The sequence below is a fragment of the Ascaphus truei genome, chromosome 3 (genome assembly GCF_040206685.1).
Source record: "Ascaphus truei isolate aAscTru1 chromosome 3, aAscTru1.hap1, whole genome shotgun sequence".
In the NCBI taxonomy this organism is placed as follows: Eukaryota; Metazoa; Chordata; class Amphibia; order Anura; family Ascaphidae; genus Ascaphus; species Ascaphus truei.
In genome coordinates, this window is record NC_134485.1 from 256701786 (window position 1) to 256718732 (window position 16947).

Below are 16947 nucleotides of genomic sequence, written 5' to 3' on the forward strand. Positions count from 1 at the left end.
CATAGGTTTTACTTTGATCACTGTTTGAGAATGTGTCTGTCGGTAGCATTAATGTGCATGCCGAACAATTATTACATTTTGAAAAGTCCTTTGTCCTGACGGTGAGAAATGTCTCACTAGTATGAGGACTGTAGTGACTGTGTACAAGATGGTCTTTTAGATTGGGTGACCGTCGACTCGTTAGATTCACCCTGTCGCCCAATGCATCTTTGAGTTCTCCATCTGTGCATAGGATCGGCCAGTGTTTCTGGAGAATAGATTTCAAATCTCCCCATCTATCATTGTAAGTTCCAATGAAACGAGTTTTGATGTCATCAGTCTTCTTCTGTGGTTGTAAGAGTGTTGCACGTTTTTTTGTCACAGTATTTTTGTACCCCTGATTAATACATCTTTTACTATAACCTCTAGATGCAAATCTATTACGCATCTCAACTGCCCTAGACTCAAAACATTCTTCAGTGGAGCAATTACGCTTTAACCTCAGAAATTCACTACGAGGAATGCCTTGAATCTGGTGTTGCTGGTGGAAGCTTGAGGCGTGGAGAATCGAGTTAGTAGAGGTAGACTTCCTAAAGATGTCAGTCCCCACATTGCCATCGACATCAATAAAAATCTTGAGCGTAATTGCTCCACTGAAGAATGTTTTGAGTCTAGGGCAGTTGAGATGCGTAATAGATTTGCATCTAGAGGTTATAGTAAAAGATGTATTAATCAGGGGTACAAAAATACTGTGACAAAAAAACGTGCAACACTCTTACAACCACAGAAGAAGACTGATGACATCAAAACTCGTTTCATTGGAACTTACAATGATAGATGGGGAGATTTGAAATCTATTCTCCAGAAACACTGGCCGATCCTATGCACAGATGGAGAACTCAAAGATGCATTGGGCGACAGGGTGAATCTAACGAGTCGACGGTCACCCAATCTAAAAGACCATCTTGTACACAGTCACTACAGTCCTCATACTAGTGAGACATTTCTCACCGTCAGGACAAAGGACTTTTCAAAATGTAATAATTGTTCGGCATGCACATTAATGCTACCGACAGACACATTCTCAAACAGTGATCAAAGTAAAACCTATGATATTGGCTATACCCTTAACTGCAAATCTAAGGGGTTGTCTACTGTTTAACATGTCCTTGCAAATTTAAATACATAGGAATGACTACCCGCGAGCTTCGGTTCAGGATCTTAGAGCACTCTAGAAACATCAGATCAGCTCAGCGGGATTTGGATAATTTTAAAAAGATTACTTCTGTGGCAAGAAACTTTTTACAGTGCCATGCCTCAGACAATACATGTATTTCTGCATTTGCCTTTGACAAAGTATCTTTGGGCATCAGAGGTGGGGATTTGGAAAAAGCCCTCCTTAAAAAGGAATGCCGTTGGATTGTCCTTTTAAACACTATGCAACCCAAGGGAATGAATGATTCCCTTGGTTTTGCTATGTTATAATTTTTCACTGCCCCCTTTCTCTATACACTTCTTAGGCCTCTGTCCCGCTGCGCTCGTTGGCGCGGGCGGCCATGTCGCGAGTTCCCCATCAGCAGGGGAATCCTTGCGAGCCGGTCCCGGTCCCCCCTGGTGGCACAGAGCACTACATGCTGTGGCGCGTCAGCCGCTAGGGGACACAAGAAAATGGTGATGTCTAGCGTTGACGCGTCACGTGGTGTGGCTGTGAGCCAATGGGGAGGGGAGGCTTCGGGAGGAGGAGAGGCTTCGGGGAGCGGGGTGGAGTGTGGAGTGAAAGCGTGAGTGCCTGTCTGTGTGTGTGTCTGAGTGCGTGCGTGCCTGTCTGTGTGTGTATGTGCCTGAGTGCGTGAGTGCCTGCCTCTGTCTTTGTGTGTGTATGAGTGCGTGAGTGCCTGCCTGTGTGTGCGCGCGCGTGTGTGTGCGTGAGTGCCTGCCTGTGTGTGTGTGTGTGTGTGTGTATGTATATGTATGAGTGCCTGCGTGTGTGTGCGTTTAATACTTACCCTCAGCAGCTCCAGCCCGAGTCAGTGGAGGGAGGGGGGGGGAGAGTAGCGGGTCCCTCCGCTCAAGCCACGCCCCCCTCCCTGTCAAACCTCCCACTCCCGCCCACCTCCCGCTCCGGCTCCCTACAGACCGCATATCGCGGTCTGTGTATGTCAGCGCACCGCCTGTCTGCAGTGCGGGTGCGCTGACTCTGGGAGCGGGGCCTTAGCCTTATACTGCTATATAATATGTTTTGCAGATAATTAGTGACTATTAACCTCTTCTTTTCTTTATAGGTCTTGAGTCATTCTATCTTCTCTCCTGTCTTCTTTTGGCCTTCATGGTCTCTCTATTCTGTTTTACTATTTATCTTTTTAATCTTTAGATTATTATTTAGTATTTGCCTACTCTAACTACTAGTGCAGTTTCCTCTGTCCGCTCTCTTTTGATATCTTGTGTAGGAACCTGTGTGTGCTGTTCATGTCTCATATATGTTTAACATCTGTGTCCCTTTTTTGCTGCCTTCCTATACATAGATTGCCAAATTTGGTATACTGCCTCGAAGTTTATCACGGACCGATGACGTCACCCATGGCATTAACATCAAGATGTCATTGATGCAGCACTTGCTCACTTGTGTGGGAATCCGGAGTAATTACACCGGCTGGGATTCCCCCTCTCCGGTGTATCAGCAGCAATTACTTTACCGCAGACACCGGGGCGTGTGACGTCATCCATTTAGTAACGCGTCTGTGATAGGCTGCAAGGATCGGAAGGCAGTACAGGCAATTAAGGGAAACCCTTTAAAGACTAGCTCGCCTCCCCTTGTCTGTATCACTCTGGGAAGAAGCCCACCCACGGGCGAAACGCGTAGTAGAGTGGTTTCCTTCTGGCAGCTCCCCCTCATTACTTTCTGGCGTGACTCTCACCGCATGATGCGGTCTATGTGGACTTTCATTCTTTTCAACACCAGCACGCAGTGAAGCTGGAACTACCAGGAACTGACCCCTTCTGTCACGACACAACAGCTGAGTATCTCTCTCTCTCCTGTTAGGAGTCAGGCTCCCTCGTGGTATCCATGCACATGTGTGTTCGGTCAACTTAAGCACATTGGCACTCAGTATTTTTTCATATACCTTTGCATTGTGTCTGCCTTTGTGCCAGGACCATAGAGACTATATACACTCATGCTGTGTATTTATTCATTTTATTTTTTGTATTTGTTGGCCAGGGTATGAGTCTTGTTAATATTCTTTTATTTCTCCCCTGTGCTTTTCCCTTGGTATAAGTTATATTTTTTGTCCTATACACATTTTTATGTGCATAGGTTTATTAAATGCCATATTGTTCCACATGCCTGTAGCTACAGTTATTAGTGTGTAGCAAGGTTTTGTTACTTTAAGGGTTTTTCTTTGTATCCATTAGCTTAGATCTGTGTAATACTATTATTATTTGGACACATCTTAGTTATTTGATTATTAGTTAGCATTTACTATATTTTCTAGTGAGTCATAGCCTGTCATTTTTTGGAGCTGCCATTTGTGTGTTTATGTTTTTAAGTTGGTGTTCATTGCTGTTCTATTAATAAAATCTTGTTCATTCTCTGTACTGACGGAGCATCCATTTATTTTCACATCAGTTTAATTTGAGTATTGCTGTGGTATATTTTAGAGTGCTATTTACGGGATTGTCTTAGTTCTTTTCTGTGTGTTTTATATTACTCCCCATCCCCCAGCACCAACAGTTTACCTTCATTATTTGTTTCTGATTTTCTTTTGGGTTGACTTTTGATACCCAATTAATCAGTGACATTTAGGTTCTGGTTTAGCCACTTATGTTTAGTGTGAGCAACATCCCCTTTTTGTGTGTTTGTTGGTATATATGTGTGTGTGTGTGTGTGTGTGTGTGTGTGTGTGTGTGTGTGTGTGTGTGTGTGTGTGTGTGTGTGTGTGTGTGTGTGTGTGTGTGTGTGTATATATATGTATATATATATGTATGTATATATATATATGTATGTATATATATATGTATGTATATGTGTGTGTATTTATATATATATATATATATACAGGCATACCTCGCTTTAAGTACACTCACTTTAAGTACACTCGCGAGTAAGTACATATCGCCCAGTAGGCAAACGGCAGCTCACGCATGCGCCTGTCATCACGTCCTGAACAGCAATACCGGCTCCCTGCCTGTACTGAAGTTGTGCGCAAGCGGGGAGACCATAGAGCCTGTTACAAATGCCTTATTTACATCAGTTATGCACGTATATAACAATTGCAGTACAGTACATGCATCAATAAGTGGGAAAAGGTAGTGCTTCACTTTAAGTACATTTTCGCTTTACATACATGCTCCGGTCCCATTGCGTACGTTAATGCGGGGTATGCCTGTATATGGTTGTGTATATATATGTGTGTGTGTGTGTATATGTAAATACAACTGTATGCTCATCTGCATGTCTTAGGCAGGTCTGCAACCCCGCCTTTCCCCATTATCACCCAGCACACAGCACTTCCACTGCAGCAAGGGATTCTGGGAAATGACATGCAAATGAGCACACAGTGCCACTTTTTGCTTCAAAAACCATTTTTAACATGGTTCCCTATAGGCTTAAGCTTGCTGCATGGTCACAGCTTTGAGCACATATATATATATGTAACCCTGTTTCCCCCCCCCCCCCCACCCCAGTCTCTAAGGGAGTGTGAGGGATGCATGTGGGCTGGTTACAGGTGTAGTGGTGCGTACCTGTGAGGAACAGGAGGGCCTGAGCTTCCCGCGATGTTGTGGGGGAGCCAGGACCGGGCTTCTGGGGTGGTAGCCTCCATATTATCTCAGTGGTGCAGCGCCTCCATCTTCTATACTCCCAGGGTAATGGGATTGGACCGGTATAGAAGAACCCCTCGGGTCCCAGGGTTATTCTCTCCAAATCACACAGTCTTTACGGGTGCAGAACAGTCTCTTTATTTGACAGGGCAACGATATCCCAACAATAAGGCGGCCGGCAGCCACAAAACAATCGCCAGAGCCAAGTACAACCTGCTCAACTCCCCACGACCACCTCCTCTCCTTCCCTCCAAGTCACTCGGCCGACAGGATGGTCTGAGCTAGGGCGGCAATACCCCGTGGCCCACCCCCGAGGTTATTCTCGGGGTGGGTCTTGATTTCGATTCCCATCACCCCTGGCAGCGGGGTGAGGGCATTGGTCCACCAGTCTATGGTTCTATCAGCTCTACTTACAGACGCTGATCGGTTTGGTTCCTCTTGCTCTCAACCGGCACGCTGTGCCGGGGAGCCCGTAGCCTCCCGATACTCCTCGGACCGTTCAACAGGATTCGTGGCTTACGGCCTAATACTCAGCAGCTTTAGACCCTTGCTCTCTCTGCTCGCTCGAACTCTTCATTAAAGGACCATCAATCAGATAGGAACATGGCACACAGCAAGCACGAAGAACAACCACCACTCGCCGAAGTGGGCTGCTAAATATAGCGCTAGCCCCTCCCCTCCTGGTGTCAGCAGAACCTCCCTCTTGCTCACGCCTACAACAGAGTCCAGGCCGGCATCTACCATTCAGGTTAGGGCTATGACAGGGGAAAACCCATAATGATTACTGGTGCCCTTTCTTAACAGGACTTACCACAGTAGAAGGAAGATAGGTATAGCCTGAGCTGTTTACAGGGGGCTACATATATATAATTTTTTTTTTTTTTTTTTAAATCTCTTTATTTGTATTTTCACAAAATATCCATTTTAACATTTAACAGATGCATTGTCATCTATAGTTGGCTCTTGATACTGTACTTATTAATTATACTGTGGTGTACATTTGGAGCTAACAAATTATAATAAAGGGATACATTTTAATAGCGGGAAGCATATAACATGGACTTGGGGACACACAAACATATAAACCAGGGGAGGGGTAGGAGTGGAAAAAAAAGGGGAGTGGAGAAATTCACCACATGTTATAAACAAATCATCACCACAAAGTATCAATACATTTATGCATCATATTTTTATTCTCAACACTTCTAACATTCCATTTGGGGAAGGGGTCCAAAAGTCTGCTACCTCTCTCCGCTCCTGCCCATATAGCCCTGTTATAGAAAGGGATCCCAGACTCTCCAGAATTTAATCATGGAATCCTCTAGATAGCTCGTTAGATTCTCCATCAACATGACATTGGATATTTGTTCCCTCACTTTTCTGTATGTAGGCGGATATATTTTTAAATAAAAATACAATTAAACATATTTTAATATCATGTAAACAGAACAAATTAATTGTATAATACAAATTAGACATTATTAACTATATAACAGCTTGATGAGATAAAGCCAATTTTACTAAAGGCATGGTGGACTGGATATGGACCTGTCCTTAAATAGAAAAAGTAAGGACATAATTGAAAGAATGAAATGATCAATTATACTAGGAAGGCACCTAAATCAACATCTACATTTAGACCCAGAGGTATGAGAGTTTTTAATGTATGTATCCATCTGGTCTCAAGTTTTGAAATGGCGTTGATGTTGTCGCCTCCTCTCCAATTTATATAGCAGTTTGTCAATTCCATGCCTGTTGGATTTTTGTCATGGTGTTCAGCAAAATGTTTGGACAAATTGTGTTGCAAAAATCCTTTTTGGATATTTGTAACGCAATTTCAGTTTTCTTATGGTCCGTCCCACGTATTGCTTTTTGCACGGGCATTAAATTAGACTATTTTTAATGGAATCACAACTGATGAGGTGTTCAATCTTATACTTCCAGTATGAGTGGATGTGAAACCTTTCTGTCTGTTTAGATCCATGTGGATCTAACTTACACATCTTGCATTTCAGACACTTATAAAAACCTTTAGTGTCTAAAAAAAAAAGTATTATTGTACATCTCTTAATTGCAAGATGGTTTTAAACAACTTGGAGCAAACTTCTTTTTTAAAGTATCAGCTTTCGTTAATAATATACGTGGTGTTTTTGGAAGAAAAGGTTGAAGAATTGGGACTTTTTGGACAAAATGTCAATGTACTACTTTTTTTATTTTAGAAGCAGCGGTACTCAAAGTGGGGGGCGGGATGCCCAGGGGTGGCGGGAGATTTTGCTGGGGGGGGCGCGGGCAGTTGCAGAGGTCCCGTGCTCTTCCCCCAGGCATTTAAATTAAATGCTGGGGGATCGCGTGAGGCCTCTGTGACAACTTACCGGGATTCAGCCGCTGTGTGACGTGTCGCCATGGCAACGTGGCGTCTAATAACGCCGCGGCGCCATGTGACGTCACACGGGTCAAATGATGTCGCGGGTCACGTGACGCGTTACGTCACATGACCCTGCAGCATCATCTGGCGCGGATGAAGGTAGGCGGGGGGCGCGAGCCGGGGGGGAGAGAGACAGGGGGGCGCAGCACTATAAGTTTGCGTACCCCTGAGCTAAAGGATTGTATGCTGTGATTAATGGAGTATTTATAGTATTTTCTGTATCACTGATATTTTTGATTTTAGAATTATATTTAAGCAGATCACTTCTATTTATTTTCTTTATATTGGTATAGGCTTCATTAAGGATAGTCTTTATAATTTTTAGATATAAACTTTGTTAGCATAACTTGCGCTTGTTGTTCATAGATGTTATTGTCTGAGCTGTTACATTTGGCTCTCCTTAATTCCCCTTGAGGGATATTTGTAAGCCATGGTTTATGATGGTTACTGTCAGCCTCAATATAATTGAGACAACTGACAGGTTTATAATGGGTTTTGGTATGGATTTGGCCCTTTTCTATATAGATAAACAAGTCAATAAACTCCAGACTTGTATCACTAAAATTATACGTGAAGGTAAGATTATATGTATTTCGATTTAAATATTCCAAAAATGATAATAAACTAACGTGATCACTGTGCCAAATAAAGAATAGATCTACAAATCTGGTCCAGAGCACCAGGTTTGCACCAAATCCATGTTGGGACCAGATGTTTTGGTCTTCCCACATTCCCATTAACAGATTTGGCATAGCTTGGTGCAAACCTGGCCCCATCGCCGTGCCATTAACCTGTAAAAATAATTTCTTATTAAAACAAAAGAAATTGTGTTAACGTGAATTTAATTAAAGTAACAATAAAATCAGCTTGTGCATCTGTGTAAGGGTTTTCTAATTGTAAAAAATATTGTGCAGCTAAACAACCGTGCTCATGATCTATTACTGTGTAAAGTGAAGTGACATCACACGTGACTAGATAATAATTTTCTTGCCAAATAATATTTAATTTAATACATGTGTTGTGTCTTTTAAGTAAGAGCGTAGTTTCTTGACTGACTGTTTTTTGTAAAATTATCAATATAAGCTGAAAGGTTGGATGTGAATGAACTAACGCCTGAAATTTATAGGTCTTCCTGGAGGGTTTATAGGATCCTTGATATGCACATCTGTCTGTATTTCGTTGTTGGAGTCAACTTTAAGGCAAAGATCCAAATAAATAATGGAAGTACTTCCATTATTTATTTGGATCTTTGCCTTAAAGTTGACTCCAACAACGAAATACAGACAGATGTGCATATCAAGGAGGTGCCATTAATAGTTGCCTCCATGCCAAGAGCAGTCTCCTCCCAATTTGGCTGAAAAACATTCCATTCAACCAATTTGACAGGTTAAAACGTAACTGCTCCACTGATTGAGATTTCGTTGTTCAGTCGGACCTTACTAAAGGTCAAATGTGTTGAAAAGGGTTTTGAAATTTCACATATTGAGGAATCCTTTTAGAGGGCCGCTTGTCTTGATAGACAGGAAATACTTAAATCCTCTAAAGAGAAAAATCAGGCCAGAGTCAATATAAAGGGTAAGTCTTTAGTACAGGACAAAACAGTCTTTGATACCAAATTCAGTCAGTCTCATAGATCGATTTTAGGGCCATTTTTAATAGGCATTGGGACATTTTAACACGACCCTATTCTGAAGGTTCATTTGGAGCGACAGCCTTCCATCATCTATAGGATGGCTGAGTGTCACAAAACTATATTGGCTCCCAGCAAATTACGGTCTCATGCTCCACCAAGATTTAGTTCCAAACCTTTGGGGAACTTTAAATGTCACAGAGAGAGTTGCATTACCTGCTCCTTTATAGATACAAAAAATAAGTTTGTTTCTGATTTGAATGGTGATATATTTCCAGTTAAAAGTTTTATTAACTGTCAGACAACCTTTGTGGTATATCTCAACACTTCTGGTTGCGGCCTACAATATGTAAGTCGCACCACTCGTCCATTTTGCACTAGATTCCTAGAGCATAGGAGGAACATTCTGAATGGTGTCAAAAATCATTTTGTCTAAACATTTTCTCCTCTGTCACTATTTATTTTAGTTATAAAATATTTTACCAGGAAGTAATACACTGAGAGTTACCTCTCATTTTCAAGTATGTCCTGGGCATAGTTATGATGACAAATACATGGTTACAAATACATAGTTACATAAGTGAACAAGGTATACATTATATACAAGACATTGCATGCACAGATGGAGATAATATATATTATAGGTGTATGTAACAGTTACAGACCAGATTAAAATGTGAGACCGCTTTAGTTTTGAAAGAACTTAGACTGGTGTTGGCTGAGAGCCTCCGGTAGAATGTTCCAGTTTTGGTGTGCACGGTAAGAGGAGCGGCCGGATACTTTGCTGAACCTTGGGACCACAAACAGTCTTTTGGAGTCAGATCTCAGATGATAAGTGCTGCATGTGATAGGGGTGAGGAGCTTGTTCAGATAGACGGGTAGCTTGCCCAGAAAGTATTTGAAGGCAAGAAAGGAAAGATGAACTTTGCGCTTAGACTCAAGTGATGACCAATCTAGTTCTTTCAGCATTTTGCAGTGATGTATGTTGTAGCTGCATTGGAGAACAAAACGGCATATTGAATTGTAGAGGGTATCAAGTTTGCTAAGGTGGGTTTGGGGTGCCGAGCCATATACTATGTCCCCATAGTATATAATTGGCATTAGCATCTGCTGTGCGATACGCTTTCTGACCAGCAGACTTAGGGAGGATTTGTGCCTGTAAAGTACATCTAGTTTGGCATACGTTTTGGATGTCAGGGTATCAAAGTGCATCCCAAATGTTAAATGGGAGTCAAACCATATGCCCAAGTATTTAAAACTAGTAACAGGAGTTAGGGCGGTATTAGCGTTGGTTCTGATCTAGAGCTCAGTCATTGGAAGCTTTAAAAAGTTAGCCTTGGTCCCAAATACCATTGTTAGTCTTGTCCGTGTTTAAAAACGTGTTTTGGGAAATCCAATGTAAAAGTCTCAAAAAGTCAGATTGAAGTATGTGTAACGGGTTTTCTGGCCCGGCCTGACCCACCCAATCTCACATTGGCCCCTGTGGTCTAACCGGTCCCCATTACAGTGTGGTAGTGTCTGGTGGTGCACCTGTTGGCAACAGGACTCCTGAGTCTCCCGCATGATGGTGTGTGGGGGGGACCCGTCCAGACAGGCAGCTGAGGTAGTGTGCAGAGTCCTACCTAGTTCCAGTGCAGCGCCTCCACCTCATCAGGGTCCCTTCGGTCACTTGGGGATGGTCCTGGCGAGGAACTCCTCTGTGGTGCTCCTCTCTGTACATTCACTCCACACATGTACACGAGAGGGTTTGTGATTGAGAACATCTTTATTGCCTGAGTGGGCTAGCTGCCCCTCGCAGTAGATTTTCTAGCCACTCATATTCAGTCAGTGCTTCCCTTTAAAAGGTGTAGTTCTCCTTTAATAGGGATTCCCTATCCCCGCAGGGATCTCTGCCCTGTGCCAGGTCCCTGGACACAGTCTCCTCTGCAGCTATTAGAACATAACTGTCTTAACTACTTGAACTTGAACTTGACAGAACTCCTCCTTCACTTAGCAGAACTCAGAACTAACTTTTAGACAGTGCTGTGCCTTATGTACACTCTGGAAGCTGACACACCTCTGACATCACTAACCATGGAGTCAGAGCATGTGACCACTCCCATCCATACACAGGGCACCCCACCAGGGTGTGAGGGCAAACCTCCATAATTACTGCTGGCATGCCCACAAGTTACCAGGCCTTACTGTCAGCAGGAGAGATGACTGTAGCCATTTTACATGACCGCTACATATGTGTTCAAGGTCTGAGAGGCTAGGGCTGGGTGCATAAAAGATTGTGTCATCTGCATTACTACTGTGAAGCGCTATGTACATTAATGGCGCTGTATAAATAAAGACATACAATACATGTGTATTGAGGCTGTAGGAAGATCATTGATGAACACTGAGAAGAGTAGGGGCCCCAGAACAGAGCCTTGCGGGACACCACAGGTGATATCCAAGGGGATGGAGTTAGAGCCTGAGATAGACGCATGTTGGGATCTACCTGATAGGTAGGAATGAAACCAGTTTAAAGCATGCTTCCCTATTCCAGAGCACCGGAGTTTGTTAAGCAAGATAACATGATCAACAGTATCAAAAGCCTTTGCATATCTAGGAATATTGCACCAGTGAGTTGTCCCAGTTCCATTCCACACTGGATTTCATTGCAAACTTTTAGCAGGGTAGTTACTGTGGAGTGCAAGTACTGTAGGTCTCAAAGTTATGGGTCTGGAACAAATCCCCTTTTCTGTTCTGGCAGGTGATAGGATCAAGGTGCTTTCTCGTAGGGAGACCTTTTGAATATTCAAGGCAAATAGCTTGTCTCCAGGAGGTCTCAATGAGAATCTGGACACTAGTAATATTACCCGTCTGGTAATGGCAATAATATATATTTATATATATATATATATATATATATATATATATACACATTACCATTACCAGACGGTGAATCCGGAAAGGAGAGACCAGCACACAGCCAAGTAGTAGAAACAACTGTATTGATGTATAATAAAACAGGCACTGCATCCAACGTTTCGGTCAGCTAAACGTGACCTTCCTCAGGGATTTAGCTGACCGAAACGTTGGATGCAGTGCCTGTTTTATTATATATCAATACAGTTGTTTCTACTACTTGGCTGTGTGCTGTCTCTCCTTTCCGGATTCACCATCTGGTAATATCGGCTTTCTATGTTATTTATTTATTTATAAAATATTTTACCAGGAAGTAATACATTGGGAGTTACCTCTCGTTTTCAAGTATGTCCTGGGCACAGAGTTAAGACAAATAATACATGTTTACAAATACAGTTACATAATGAGCAGGGTATACATTATATACAAGACATTGCATGCACAGTTAAAGATAATTTATATTATGGGCGAATGAAACAGTTACAGACCAGATTAAAATGTGCATATGGGATAAGCATCAGTTTATTTCTTGTTTACAGTGTGCCTTCTGCCCTTGTTCGTTATATATATATATTTTAATTTAGTTCATATATTTAAGGTTTGATTATATAAATCCATTATAGATCTGATTGTCATTTTGTATCATGTATAATCATGTTTATCCCTGTGCTATACAGTAGCCTACACCAGTTAATGCCAGTTAGTGCCTCAGTTAATGTCTGCTCTCTTCACAGAATTACATCTTATGATTGGAAATATTTGTTTTTTAAACATTCTATTCTACAATTGTTTTTTATCTTCGTAATATATCATTGTATAAGGGAATTTGTTTGCCCTGTTTTTTTATAAAATGGTTTTATATTTGATACCTACTACATAAATTTGCGCTCTATTTTTTTTCTTTTGTACACATAAATATGGATTAGGTTAATCTACGCAGAGCAGCATTATTTTGTCGTTATATGCGATTTCCGTTATATATTATTCATATAATTCACCACTTTTTTTAAATCTATACACTCCCATTTGTTCACTATTCTTTAACTGAGCACTGTTTTTGTGTGTGTGTGTGTGTGTGTGTGTGTGTGTGTGTGTGTGTGTGTGTATTTCCAATAAATACAATATCTAACTATACATGGGCTAAGTACATCTGATGTGATGCCAATTGCTGTTTCTTGCTATAGTAATTGAAGGCTGAAACACATGTACCCCTATTGAGCACATTTTGCACACAAAATTGCAATACCATTTTATTTCATTGACAGTGACTGTACTAAGATGCAATCTGATTAGTCATAGGCTACACAATGTTTTATTGACAGAGTTGGATTGAACTTGCAAAGAGTTTGATGCACTTGGATAAAAGCTGCTCAGATGATCCATTGTTACATTTGCTCCTTGGGGATGTGGCATAACCTAGTATTTGATCTTAAATTCAGAAGCATAACCCTGCCAGGATGAGCAAGACATATTCAGTATCTCAATCTTTCAAGCTACTTAATATTTATTTTTATTTAGTTATAAAAAATGTTTTACCAGGAAGTAATACATTGAGAGTTGCCTCTCGTTTTCAAGTATATCCTGGGCACAGAGTTATAAAAAATACATGGTTACAGTTAAAGAACAGGGTTATACAGTGAATTCACAGACATAAGAAAGAGGGCTTCAATTGTTTTCTGTTCTGTATCACAAACACTGAATTTGCAATGAACTGCAAATTCTGATAGGTTCTCTGTTATTTATTTATACAGATATAGGTGTGTGTGTGTGTGTGTGTGTGTGTGTGTGTGTGTGTGTGTTATCAGTTAAAATAGCTTTAACAAATGATATGTTTGACAGCTACCGGTGAAAAGCGGCACATCAGAGATTTTGCCTTGTGGAAATCTTCCAAACCTGCCGAGCCCTGCTGGGTTTCTCCATGGGGTAAAGGAAGGCCCGGCTGGCACATTGAGTGCTCCACTGTTGCAAGGTCAGTTATGAAACATGAAGTGTGTCACGGACAGAGTAAGTTACATGCTGTTTCCTTTAGTTGGTGAATGAAGCCGTGAAAGACTTCTGGTGGCAAGTTTGCTGCACTTACTGTAAGTCAGCGAGCAATTTGGAGACTGGTTAGGGGGAGGCATTGTTGATTTTTTTTTTCTTCCGGCGACCGCAACGTGACATCAGCGGCACGTGAGCAGTTCAGCTAATGAGGGAGAACTGCTCACGGCCACGCCCCCCCCCTCTTGTCTCCTGCACTATAAGCAGGAATCGCTATGACAATCGCTATGGCGACAGATGACGTCACGTGGTCGCGTCGCCATAGCCTGCACTATAAGCTCAGCCGTATAATGGAATGCATCAAAGTTGGAGTCTGTGATTGTTACGGTTTTTGTTTTCATCAATTGAAGTCTGCTCATTTCGAGGCATCTAAGAGATAAAGTTCTATATATACTAAGCGCTGCTGTTCCCCACGACACCTTTCTGTGCCAGAAAGCTCCTTCCGGACCATTCATTTGAATGGGGGGGGGGGGGGGGGGGGACATAAGGGGGTCTTAAGTTTAAACTCAAAATCCATAAGTATTCAACTCCTTTGCTACTCCAGCCCTAAATCAGTTTTGTGTTTGAAAATGAATGAAATGAATTGTTTGAAAGAGTGAAATGGTTTCTGCCTGTGTGTAATTTGTAGATCATTTCCCTCCGGTATATAAAGATTTTCAAGCTGCATCTCACATACTAATCTAACAAAGCAACCATGAAGACCAACGAGCTTTCAAAACAAGTCAGGGATAATGTGGTAGAGAGGCACAGAGTAGGAGAAGTGTACAAGAAAAATTCTACTGCACTGATTATCCCTCTCAGCACAGTGAAGTCCATAGTTAAGAGGTAGAAGATGCATTATGTCACCCAGACACTACCCAGATCAGGTCGCCCTCCCAAACTGAGCAGCCGGGCAAGCAGGAAACTGGTTTGAGATATTGCTCTGAAGCCAACAATGACCTTGAGAGATCTGCAAAGTTCTTTGTCTGAGATGGGAGTCAATGTTTGTCACGGGAGACCAGGCAGTTTACACTTTTTTTTACCAGGATCATTCATTGAGCAAAAAGAGATAATGAAATAAATTGCGGTTTATTCACTTAAAATATACAAACACGCAGTGGAACACAAAATACATAAGAAAGACACTTACTGGGGGTCTGGGCTACAAAACTAGACTTTGCTAATTGAATTAGATGTAAAACGAGTCTTTGGTTGACCGGGACATAGCCCGAAATGTCCTGGAACGCGAATCGGCATGAAGTTCCTGATGCCACCGCTCTCTTTCCTCCGGAGGTCCTGAAATCACTTCACCGGGAGTTAGCTCTAAACGTCCTGGAACTAAATTAGTCTTGCAATCCTAGCTGCGACCGCTACGTTCCTTTTTCAAAACTTGGCCGCAAAAAGCTGGACTTAGAAAATATTATGCCTTTAAATTTCTGAAGCCGGCTCGCTGCTATTTCTCCGAGAGCATCTTTTGGTACATTCAAAGTTGCCGCTGCTGTTCTGGTGCTTAGAATCTCATCAACGGATTGGTTAAGGGATTCCTATAGTATTTGAGTTCATTCATGAAATACTACAGCCAATCCCAGCGTGGGAACTTTCTCACCAACCAATCAGAGTGATGCCAGTCTTCTGAAGCCGGGCAAGCGGGACTTCTGAATCAGCGAAGGCCACGCACAAGCTTGTCACCTTAGCCACTTGGTATTCAGAAGCCCCCCACTGGTTTAGGCTCCTCAGTCTGGTGGGGCAAATGGTAGTCCCTGGGACCTCCATTCATCCCAGGATGTGGGTACTCGAGCCTAAACCACCTGCCCAAATTTCCATCATACCTCTGGCATCCTCTGTGGTTTTGATATCCGATGTCTGAGTAGACACCCTGGCACCAAGTTGGTAGCCCAGTGACTCACTCAGAACATCGGCCGGAAAGACCCAGCTCATTACACTGTGCACAGGCATGTATGTATTTTAAACACACTGTTAATAAAATATACACTCTAACTTTCCTAAGTCTGCTGGTTATGGGGAATAGAATAAGAAGTTGCACTTTATTCCTTACTAGCCATATTCCCACACACTATAACTAGACTTGGACTTTAAGACTCCTCACAACCTTATATATGGTTGGAGAACCCCAGAACACCTATACCGGGTTCTGGGTAACATGGGCAATAACTGGGTATCCCCCTTAACCTAGGGACCCCATGACCGTTCCAGGGACACCTCACATCACTATTCTCCAATTACCTTTCTGGTATGTGCTGAAGCAGGGAATCCAAGCAGCGAGTCATGCAAGCGTTTAAGGGGAGATTTTGTCGCGACAATGTGCCTATATGTATCCGGGAATCGAGCACGATTTTCAGGTACATTTTTGGGGTATCCAGCAACTCTGGACCCCAACTTCCTACACACATTCTGTCAACACTTTCTCCGCAAAAACCCCCTTGAAACTCATAGCCCAGCAATCTCTGCTTGCCGGCACTCCTGGAAAGGTAGAAACACATACATTCTTTATTGTCGCATAATTTTACAGAATGCATGTACAATCACTGGGCTCAAGAGCTGACACTCCCGAACCCCAATACATGGACAGAGGTAACCAAACGGGCTTAACCTTTTATTAGTGAGTCTGGTTGCCCCCTCACTGTCAGTGTTCTCACACCAACAATAAGCCAGTCCCTACACATAGCTGACCTGTATGGACGGGTGTCAAGAAAGAAGCCATTATTCAAAAAAACTCATCTTAAATCACATATGGAGTTTGCAAATACCCATATAGATGATACTGCAGATGTGTGGAAAAAGGTTTTGTGTTCAGACGAGCCCAACACTGCACATAACCCAGTCAACACGATCCCCACTGTCAAGCTGTAAGGAATCGGGGAACATATACGACGTGTTCTCTCATTACCTGTCATCTCTCAGACCTCCGCTCTGGCACTAGCGCGTGTGCGCACCCCCGCTCTGCTTACAGAGTGCGCGCAGCTCTTCTAGAGTGCTACGGAGCTTGGCTCCGCCCCCCTCGGGCGTGCCGCACTTCTCACACGCAGCGCGCACACGTGACGACGTGCACCCCACCCCAGCTGCATGGCAAGTACTCGTTTAGCCCACTTGTCTCCTGCAGCCAATCATTGCCTCTGCTCCGCCTCCCTTGCTACTGGTTCCTGTGTGCTACAAATACACT

General features: G+C 42.7%; 1 protein-coding gene across 9 annotated transcripts in view; it reads left to right on the top strand.

Annotated features, from left to right (window-relative positions):
- CARS2 (cysteinyl-tRNA synthetase 2, mitochondrial) overlaps positions 1-16947 on the top strand; it is an 80235-nt gene that overhangs the window by 42156 nt on the left and 21132 nt on the right. For all 9 annotated transcript variants that reach the window (XM_075590696.1, XM_075590694.1, XM_075590698.1 and 6 more), the window contains one exon: positions 13587-13716. In XM_075590696.1, coding sequence (XP_075446811.1) covers positions 13587-13716 — 130 coding nt within the window. The remainder of the gene's footprint in view (positions 1-13586; positions 13717-16947) is intronic.